Source organism: Poecilia reticulata, chromosome 6 (genome assembly GCF_904066995.2).
Source record: "Poecilia reticulata chromosome 6, P_reticulata-male-v2, whole genome shotgun sequence".
Classification (NCBI taxonomy): domain Eukaryota; kingdom Metazoa; phylum Chordata; class Actinopteri; order Cyprinodontiformes; family Poeciliidae; genus Poecilia; species Poecilia reticulata.
In genome coordinates this window covers 935,406-946,187 of record NC_088835.1, presented here as the reverse complement: position 1 = coordinate 946,187, position 10,782 = coordinate 935,406, and the positions used below count along the sequence as shown (strand labels likewise).

General features: G+C 38.2%; 1 protein-coding gene across 2 annotated transcripts in view; it reads right to left on the bottom strand.

Moving 5' to 3' along the window:
• Positions 1-1,629: 1,629 nt before the first annotated feature.
• LOC103465674 (plasma membrane calcium-transporting ATPase 1-like) overlaps positions 1,630-10,782 on the bottom strand; it is a 36,061-nt gene continuing 26,908 nt past the window's right edge. For both annotated transcript variants that reach the window (XM_081607591.1, XM_081607592.1), the window contains exons 15-21: positions 9,833-9,939; positions 9,528-9,719; positions 6,565-6,778; positions 5,614-5,825; positions 5,422-5,529; positions 3,767-3,955; positions 1,630-2,504 (exon numbers count right to left, since the gene is read on the bottom strand). In XM_081607591.1, the coding sequence (XP_081463717.1) occupies positions 2,118-2,504; positions 3,767-3,955; positions 5,422-5,529; positions 5,614-5,825; positions 6,565-6,778; positions 9,528-9,719; positions 9,833-9,939 (1,409 nt within the window). In that variant the 3' untranslated portion in view covers positions 1,630-2,117. The remainder of the gene's footprint in view (positions 2,505-3,766; positions 3,956-5,421; positions 5,530-5,613; positions 5,826-6,564; positions 6,779-9,527; positions 9,720-9,832; positions 9,940-10,782) is intronic.

Here is a 10,782-nt window from a genome sequence, read left to right as displayed (position 1 = left end):
GTAGTCCAATAACTGGACTACCAGCCCAATTATATAATTGAGTTCGAAACAGCATAGATTTGTCTCCCTTCTGTTTAGACTGTGTTAAGTATATTAACACAACTTGACGCCGTGAATTAATTCTTAATTTTCCCTCTGTTGGATGTATAGCCGGGTTAATAAAAACGCACCACAGACGCCACCAGATGGCAGCACAGTTTTAAAATGTAGCTAAATTCTTCTCAGGTAAGGGAACCTTAAGAGGTCAAACTACTGAGAATCACAGAAACAAGCAATATTTCTGTACATAACATCATGTCTTAGTTTCCAGGATGTCGATATATACAATACCAGTAACCAGCTGTCATGTTAAACACTTCATAGTAAAAAATATTTAAACCTTCAAGAAGTATTACTAATGTTTTCAGCTTTTCCGTCTAAGTAAACGTTTATTTCTTTTGCGTATAAATAAAAATAAATGTCTTGGCACATTCTAAAAATATTTTAGAGTTCAGTGATGAATAGATTACTATTGTTATACTACTATCAATATTTTATTATAAAGACTAACTGGAGACAATGGGATTATAACTGATCAAAATAAAGCTTTTTACCTTCCAACTTATCTGCTATCTGAATTATAAACAAATAACATTGTTTATTACTTTCTTAGTATTTACTAACTGACATTTGAGTGAAATAGCAAACATTATCTCCTGCCCCCATTTCAATATTCTGAAGGAAGTAATTAGCAAATCAAAGTATTGTATTTTGATTTGCGCATGCAGCGTGTTTTACATCACTGCTTTGCTTTTGGTGATGTAACGCTTGGATGCAGCTGCCTGCTTGTGACCGTGGGAATTTCTTCCATGAAGCTATTAGCTAATTTTGGACTGATCTGAAGTTGGCTTGTAGCAACTGACTCTGCAGTGTCTCTTCAGACCATGTAAGTGGGCATCTATTGAAACGGTGTTGGGATTTTTCGTGCCATTAGTTTTCATGGCTGAGTTGCTGTTGTTCCCCTTGTCTTCAGCTTGTTATGACGCCACTCAATGTTCAGGTGACTCTGCGATATTTAGCTGGCTGTAAGTGACATGACAGGACTTAATGAAGAGGTGACATCTTGTCTCAGTGTCATGCTGGAATTCACTGAGCTAAAACAAAGGAAGCCTGTCTTTCACAAATAGAAACAATCTGAATACCTGAGCTGCTTTTATACACGTGACTGGAACATGTGGATTAAACCATTCAGAAAGGTGGCTCAAATTGGCTAAACGGGTTTGGCTAAACTTTTTTTAAAGCTTAAAAAAACAAAAAAAACAACTTTTTTTTGTTCTGGCTCATACCACTGATCCCACTGTCTGAGTGTCTGCTTAATTTTACATATGACTATGTGACCCTGGTCTCTCTTTGTTAGTGTCGGTCAAAATAAAGACATTTGCTGTGGCTGATTCTCAGAGGTGAGCAGACTGGCTGAGGATTTAGTTCTTCTCGTTGGCTTGGAAACCCTGTGTTTCTAAAACATCCCAGAAATTGATCGTTCCATTTTTTGACCCATTACTTGTTTAGTAAAGTAACCAGACTAAAACATTTTTAAAAATAATAATCTAGGAAGTCCAGCCATTTTTCAAAAACCCTCTCATCCAGCAGTTAGTTTTTGATCTTTTAATGACAATGTTCCTCCAACCTAAGACATAAAAAACACAACATTAAAAAGAAACACACGTTTACTCCAAACCTGTCTAACTACCGGATGAAACAAATAAAATACAACTGATTTTTAGTCACTTACTCTTGCAGTTACAAGTTAACACAGAAACAATCTGAACGTGTCCCTAACAGATAACTTAGCTTATCAGAAACAATCTTTTTTAAATAAACTCTGGCCACATCGACAATATTTACATATAAAACTGAATTTGAATTTACACGAATCACCTCACAAACACTCTTCTAAATTACATATGCAGAGTTCATATCTATTAATAAAAAAATGCAGTCTGTTTGAACATGGGTTCAGTCTGAACAGAACCACAAACAGACTTGTGGAGACATTACTGTCCCTTGGAAGTCCTGAATCAATCAGAGGAGTCTGTTTTGAAAATGTTCAACATGACAAACAACAGAAAGCGGCTGCTTCAGAGGGAGGTCTCCAGACTGTGCAGGGGGCTTCCTGGACAGGGTGGCAGTCCTGCCGAGTTAGGTGGGATTAGGCCGGACCGGGAGCCATCTCTGTGCAGCGGGATGATGCGCTCCAACGCGTTATTGTTCTGGTTGGGCGAGGACGGCGGAGGCTGCAGGTTGGACAGTCCGGTCAGTGTCAGTGGCGGCGGAATGATGGAGTTCCGCTTGGTGGGCGGGTCGTCCTCGTCCTCGTTCTCGTCAATCAGCGGGATCTGGGTTTCTAAGTCCTCGATGCGGAACTCGGGGTGACTCATGAAGTTGTGGATGGAGCTGCGTGACTCTGGCGTCTCCAGGCCCTCGTAAGGAGACACGCTGTCTCTGAAGGCGTTCACAACACGAATCTACCAGACAAAGAGGAGTGGAAGGTGATTAAAGGAGCATTTCAGAAACTGAAATCATTCTTCTATTAAAGCTGCTGTATGTAACTTTTATGTTAAATAAATAAATAAATTTCTTTTAGAAATAAAGAAATTTAGACTGCCACCCTGTCCAGGAAGCCCCCTGCACACATATATATATATATATATATATATATATATATATATATATATATATGTGTGTGTGTGTGTGTGTTAAATGTGTGTGTTAAACACACACATTTTTAACACAAATGTGTGTGTTTAACACATTTGTGTTAAAATTATCATTATGTCCTGTCAAACTAAAAAAGCACTACGAGATACTTTTTAAATAATTAATATTATTACATCTAGCAGCTGTTTGTCTCATATGCGGTTTGTTTACAGTATAATTATTCTCAAAGTTGGGTAGTAACTAGTTACATTAGCTCAAATATATTTACTTGAGTGACTTTTATGTTAAAAAATACTTTTAGGCCTATTTTTACTACAATGGACTTTTTTACTTTTACTTGAGCAATTCTCTACTCTTACTTGAGTAAAATTTCTGTATCCTCAACCCAGTGTGAGTTACTTCAGTGAATGAAGAACAAATATGTTAGAACCAAAAATTCACCAGACACACACCTGGAGTTTTTGCTAAAGAAACTGATTTAAAAAATATTTTGTCTGATTTTGTAATTTTTTTGTTACTTTTATGAATTGTTGTCATTTTGCTCCTTAAAATACCAAAATTTACACTTAATTTTAAATTTAGGTCTTATTATGTCATTTTTAAATATTAAATGATTGATAATTTGATCAGTTACTCAGTACTTGAGTAGACGTTTTACCAAATACTTTTTTACTTTTACTTTAGTAATTTCAATTTTCAATTTTTACTTCTACTTGAGTAAAAATATGTTGAAGTAGTGCTTCTGTTACTTGAGTACAATTTTTGGCTACTTTTCCCACCTCTATTTCTTCTTTAGAAATTATACTTTATACTCAAATCTTGCTAAATCTGTAGAGTTTATCAACACAGAATTCTTGATCAGAGTATTCTAAATGAATCCGTGGCCTTGTTGAAACTTTTTGCCATTGTTATACATTTGAAATGTGTGACGGCAATAAAGCCACATTTTGAAAAATATTTTCCTGCATATCCACACACAGAGAGAGGGAGCTAAAAGTTTCAGTAACAAAACAGACATTATCATCAGCAACAACAACAGCAGAAGTTTTCTCAAGCTGCAGCGCTGTACCTGCGTCTGGATCCGGTTGAGGCTGCGGCACCACAGCGCCTGACCCCTCCTCAGCTCCATCTCAGCATGGTCAATCTCGTCTTTGTCTTGAAGCTCCTCCAGCTCTTCCTCTGGGATCTCCTCCTGCTGGGTGCCATGACCGGCTGTTTTCAGGAACCGCAGCCAGCTGGTGGGGACGCTGGACACCAGCTGGGAGAGGAACCAGATTACAAACCAGTCAGAGACACAAAAACAAACCCCACTCTGAGGTCAGCTGGGGTGACCAGATGACCTACTTTGTTAAGATGATTTATCCGGCAAACTAAGATAATTTCCTGCATTCTAGTTGACGGCCAAAATTCTACAAGATAAACGCTTAAATTTAAAGTAAGCACAGAAAATACTTAACTATTCTGTTACGTTTTTGTTCACATGTGAGTCGGATGTTAGAACTGTTTATTTCCTCCGGAGATGGATGGTGACGTCACAACAACACAGCAACGTTACACCAGACAACCACAGCAGATGCAGTCATAATACAATAGGCTCCAGAAACAACAAAAAGTACATATTTGTCTTCTGTAATCCTCAGATCAATAAAATCCCGATTTATGATATATTGTTGTTTTTGACACAGGAGAACTTCAAGACGTTCAAGAACTAGAGCAGAACTACAGCTAAGATCATGTTTCATTGTTTCATTTCCCTAACAGTCGAGTTTAACTTTCAAAATGCAGTAAATGCTGCACAGAATGCACATTCAAATGCAAACGTTTTCTGTGGTTCTACCAGTTTAAATTAATTTGCTTTTCTTTGATATTTCCCTGTTAATTTTGCCAGTTATTGAGGCACTAGAAGTATTTATTAGAGGTAAATAATACAAGAAAGGGTCTTTTTCTAAAGAACACTGCTATGCAAAATTAACCTTTTCTTTTTGTAAACTTAACAGATAATTAATGTAATTCACTATAAATTAATCTACTCAGCATGTGTAATTTTCACAGGAAAACTGGAACAGCTGCCACAGCTTCCCTGTAAAAATGACACTTTTAAAAAAAACTTTGTTGCTTCTAAATTTCCTCATCTGAACTCACTTTTCAGATCATTCTTAACGGCTTATTCCTACTTTAAAAGTGATTTCATCTACCTTTAAAAATGTATTTTTAAAAAGTGGATTAATGGTGTAATCCATGCTTTGTATGCAGTTTTTCTTTTGAGTTTGTTTTAGTTGACTTAACATTAGTGAGAATAAAAAAAAATCTGATTCACATTTGAGGATTTCTGATCTTTTGAGCCCAGGGTTGCTTGCTGCTACTTAGTAAAAAAAAAGCTGTAAGTGAGCATTAAGGGCCTGTAAACTTCATCTTTGAGAACCTTTGAATTGGTTCAGGTTCAACAATCTTCTTATTAGTTTTATCTATAAAAAACAAAAGCAAAGCTGTGCACTAACAGTTCAAGAGTTGTGAGAATTGCATTCTAGGACAAAAGGTACCAAATATATTGCTCGTTTGCACAAAGTAAATAAAAAGAAATGTGCTTTAAACTCATCATAATCTCATCCAAGTACGAAAGAAAACGTAATTCTATGGACACACTCGCTGTAATTGGCATGAGTTCTGGTTTTGGTCTCATATTTACAATTCAAATAACATTGGCCAAGTAAAAGATTATCCTACCTGCCCCCAAATGAGACTACCAAGGCCCAGGAAGACGCACCAGAGCCACTGTTCTATGGTCAGAGGTACACAGCTGAAAGCTTTACCACCAAAGTGCACAATAAACACCTGGAGAGACCAAAAAACAAGGTTTGATGCCCTCACAGTGTCGATTCACCCAGTGGTACAAAGTCCTTGCCAGTGAAGGGTTACCTGTACAATAAGGGTTCCCAGGATAATGGAGCAGAAGATGGGGTTGTTGAAAACACCCTTGAAGACATTCCGCTCTCCATGGATCTTGCGAGCGTTGAACTCGTTGAAGATCTGCATGAGGACGAACGTGTTGAACACAATGGTGTAGTGTTCAGAGGGCGGAGCGTGAAGCGGGGCGTTCCTCCCGGAGTCGATGTCGAACATCTTTTCACCTACAGAAGAACGGGATGAAGATCAGTGTCCTATGAGGATTTTACAAATCACCCAAAATAAATGAATAAAAAAACCCATACCAAATGCTCATCAGTCTCTTACTAGGTAAAAATCTAATATTCTCTATAATGTCTAGTTTGCTAATGGGGGACTATTATGTATTTTCTAAGAACACTGTGGCATTTTATAGCACTATCAAGTAACTGTGTTATTTTCAGTTGTGATAAAAATTCTATTTCTATAAAATATGATTTAAAAGAAATTTTTCCATTTCCTAATCAAACGCTTTGAAATTGGGCATCTGTCGCTTTAAAAATTCCTGCTCATTCTGAAACTCTGCCTCACAACATGGCTCCTCTATTAACTCTTTAATAAGTTTTTTTAACCAACATTTCACTGAGAAGTAGCTCGTATAATGAGCTCGGCTGATGCTCAGTTCCACCAGGTGTTTGCTAATTGCTGCTGGCTAGTCTGAAGGAGCTGAGTTGGGGATTCATGGGGAGGGAAAAGCTTCTCCAAGAAGGTTCAACCAGGCGTTTAGCACAGCTAAATGGCTGCCACTGGACATTAAAGGTTCTCTCAAACATGCGTGAAATAATCAAGGCAGCACTCCTGGTCTGTTTTTGATGGAGTGACATTATAACATGATGGAAAGCTCAAACAAGTTGATTTTACATAACACTGATCCTTTAAATCCCTTTGCACTCAAACATACCAAGAATCTGTGTTTTGACTGACCGACAAAGAGCAGCGTGAAGATCAGTGTCAGCTGGTAGACGGCGTGGCCCAGGATGTTCTTCATCATGGTGCGCGAGATGAGTGGCTCGTTGCGCCCGTACGGGTTCCTGAGCAGCAGCGCCTCGGTCGGCGGCTCCGTGGCGAGGGCCAATGAGGCGAAGGTGTCCATGATGAGGTTGACCCATAACATCTGCACAGCTTTCAGAGGAGAATCCTGGAAATGGACACAGAGATGTCCTCAGTGCTTAAAGTAAAAAAAAAAATCCTGAGCCTAAAACTTATAGTGATGATAGAAATTAACTATGCCGTTGCTGTTGCCACAGTTTAATAAAAAGTGTCTGAATAGTACAAACCATTGCTTCTAACAATACAATTAACAAGCTAAACACTCAAACTTAAATAAGACTTCAGTACATTTCAACTCGAAACAAAATGTAAAATGTCTGTGCCCTACAGGTTTGCCTTACAGGCAAATATCAATCAGCATTAAATAAGAGTCCTTTTAGTCAATGTCTTTGCAAGTAATTTAGAACATGCAACATTACCAACTAAATCAGTGTTTCTCAACCTTTTTCAGGCCAGCGCCCCTCTAGCCTTTATCCAGGTCCCTCATCGCCCCCAACAAAGAATTTGTAGGCTACTTTGCACTGACTATTATTTTATTATTAATATTACTGTCACTATTGTAGATGTTTTGATTTTTATGCTCGTTTCTGTATTTATCATCAAGGTAATTTCCCAGAGAATAAAAAAGTCATGGGAATAGAAATTATTTTCACAGGCGTCTAAGAAAATGCAATGAACATTCAAGTTAAAATTGGTAGGCCTAACAGCAGCCAATCAGAGTGGAAAAAATATTCTTATTCTTTTCCATTTTCTAGCTGTTAAATATGCCACAAAATGACCAGATAAAAGATGAACAACATGCCAGTTTAAACTTTGATCTATTTGATCTATAACGACTGAGCTCTGCAACATTAAAACATGGATAGAACTGTATAACTCTTCTTCTCTTCAGTGTTTCTGTGGGTGCAGCTCTGTGCTGCCTTCAGGAGAATGGGACATCAGAGTATCATCCATAAAACTTCACCCACATGGCATTTATTGTGCAAACCAGAGCTTTCAGTGGAAAAACAAAAGTTCCAGATCCTTTTAATGCCATACAAATATGAGACAGAATCATGGATTATATCTTTATATAAACCTGTCTATTTATTTATAGATTAATAGTTTTACTGGACAGAGATTACAAAGAACAAATGTGGTTCTTAATCAAGTCCTAATGAGTCAAATTGAAAGTGTCATGGAGTCATCAGACTCATGACATTAACACTGACATGAAAAATAATATTGAAGAAATAAATATATCAAATCTAATTAAAAACATAAATAAGTGATAAGTTATTTACTGTTATGGTCTGTAAGATATATTTATTCTCAGTACTAGATGTGGTCTCAACAAACGCATGACATTTCAACAATATTATTTTACCTTTTATCTGGAAATAGTGTCTGTTTATTCTTGCCATACAGTCATATCTGTATTAAGTAGCTTGAAAGGTCTTGCCATACCAGTTTATTCCTCTGTATTTACTTTGGTTTCTTAGTTTATTCTTGCATTTTGTTCTTCATTCATTTCCATTTAGTTTCCTTTGATTAGTATTATCCTCTCTTGGTTTATTGCTATGTCCACTTTAGTTTCTTTCCTGTTGCTAGATTTATTTGATCGTTTATTGACGCTCAGTAATCTTCACTCATCACCTGCTGCGCTGCCTAATCATCATGTGTTTCACATCATGTGCTGATTTTTCACTGTTCAGCATCGGATTCTCTGTTTTTATGCCATAATTCACATCTAGTTCGTCGCTCCGTTTTATGTCCCGCTTCTCCTGTTTCAGAGTTTTGCACAATGTGCGCGTCTTTTTTCTTTTTTTTAAGCCCCTTAGGTGCAGGGCGGTCGGGAAGTGTATTAATGGGGAAAAGGCAGACTGACATAAACCTTTTAAAACAACGGAAACAATTTCTGCATTCTGATTATTGAAATTTAAAAGTGCTGTGGTACCGTTGTTCTATCACCCGCGTTTCATACCGGACCACATACAGCTCCGGTGTTAACGCTATAAAATTAATGCTACGAAATACAGTTTTAGCAAGTTGCTCAAAGTCTAAACTGGTATTGTTGTGATTGTAAGGTGTAAAGTTTACCTTCGACCAAACGCCCCCCAAAAGAATCCCAGCGCCCCCTGTTGTAAAACTTTCCGCCAGCTTCCCGTCTTGTCCCCTTTCCCCTAGCCATGCCCAGCGCCACTTGTTTTTAATTCCTTTCTCAAGTAAAAGTGTTTCTTTACCGGGTGAGGCAACTCCACCTTCTTTCATATAGCATTTGATTTAATCGCCGAACTGAACGCCTGCGCTTCTTTTCTACAAAGCGTTTTACAGTCACTGGTCAAGAACACGGGAGCTAGAATTCTGATTGGCAGACATCTTTGTAGACGGAGCTCTTTAAGCCCGGAGACTAGTTTAGTTGAGGCGGACCGTTTGGTCAAAAGCCGGAAATCCGGCCGGAGCTCTTTAAGCCCTGGATGAACTGTTTAGTTCTTGATTATTCTGTGTATATTTTTTGAGACAACGACACGAGGATGGATTAAATCAAGTTAGGAAATGTAATTTTCATAGCATCTTAGATATATTGTACAGAATCCTGAAGTAACCAAAGGGAAAACTGAACCATTATTAAAATGCATCATTGTGATGACATAAAAATGGAAGTGTTTACGTATTTGTAACAATTTCAAGAAATTAAAAAAAAACATTTTTTACAGCTATATCTAGTATAGCAAGTTCTAGATATAACATCTGTGAAACGTGTCTATCGATTTTGCCAAAAGTTCCCCAATGAAAATGTTATGCTATGTTAATACATGTCAATATTCTGAAAGTGTGTTATGTTGTGTATGTCTGACCTGGGTAATGCAGGCTCCGGTGATGGCCACGGTGACAGCAACCACATTGACCGTGAGTTGGAATTGCAGGAACTTGGAAATGCTGTCGTACACGTTTCGGCCCCACATGACGGCCTTGACGATGCTGGAGAAGTTGTCGTCTGTCAGGATGATGTCGGACGCCTCCTTTGCTACGTCGGTCCCTGCGATGCCCTGTAGATCGGCAGCTGAGCGTTAGGGCCAGGACACGTTTGAAGTGTTCATGAATATAAATCCCCCGGAAATGCTAACAGGTGCACATTGTTCAGGAATGTAAAACGCTGTACCATAGCAAAGCCGACATCTGCTTTCTTGAGGGCGGGGCCATCGTTTGTGCCATCTCCTGTTACTGCGACAACCTGCCTCTGCTCCAGCACTGTGCTGTCAATGATACCTTTAAAACAAAAAAGAGATCGCACAGGTGAAAGAACAATGACACTATTGAGTTGTTTCCAGCCCACTTTTTGTCAATTTTACCCACTTATCTTTACAGAACTGTTCTAATCCAGCCACACTGCAGGGTTTCCCGGCAGCATGAACAGCCTTCTTACACCTTCATTTTGTTTTTCTTCACCCATGTAAAGAAGGACTTGTGTTTTAGGTCTTTGTCTTGCTGCAGAACCCAAGTTTACTTCAGCTTAAGGTCCCAAACAGATGGCCGGTCGTTCTCCTTCAGGAAGTTTTGGTTGACAGCAGAATTCATTGTTCCATTTAATACCTCCAGATCATTACACTTCCACCACCACATTTTACTGTTGGTATGGTGTTTTTCTGAAATGAACCCACTGGTGCTGTTTACGAGGTGTGACAGTTGAAGAGAAAAAGAGGAGCTGTGGGCAAAACTATTTGTTCCGCTAATGTCAAAAATACACAAGTGCTTTGTTTCTGCTAAATAAGAGACGCAATTAAAGTCACACATGAATAAGTTTGTTCACACATGCAATGCTGCAACATCATACTCCAACTACTCCTTATCCTCTTCTTCTTCGTGATTTGTGTATGACCTGAAGATTCAAGAAAATGACTACATGAAACCTTTCTGAGAACATGATAAAGGCTAAAGTCAAAAACCAATGCTGACCAAAATAGGAAATAAAAAAACCTCACAGAGGGCCCATCTCACATTTACTAAAGTAACATCTTGATAGAGCTTGAGGAATTCTGAAAAAGTAATACTGATAAGTTTTTGGAAGGTCCCATCAATAACCTGCTGAAACTGATAAAGACAAATTCTGCT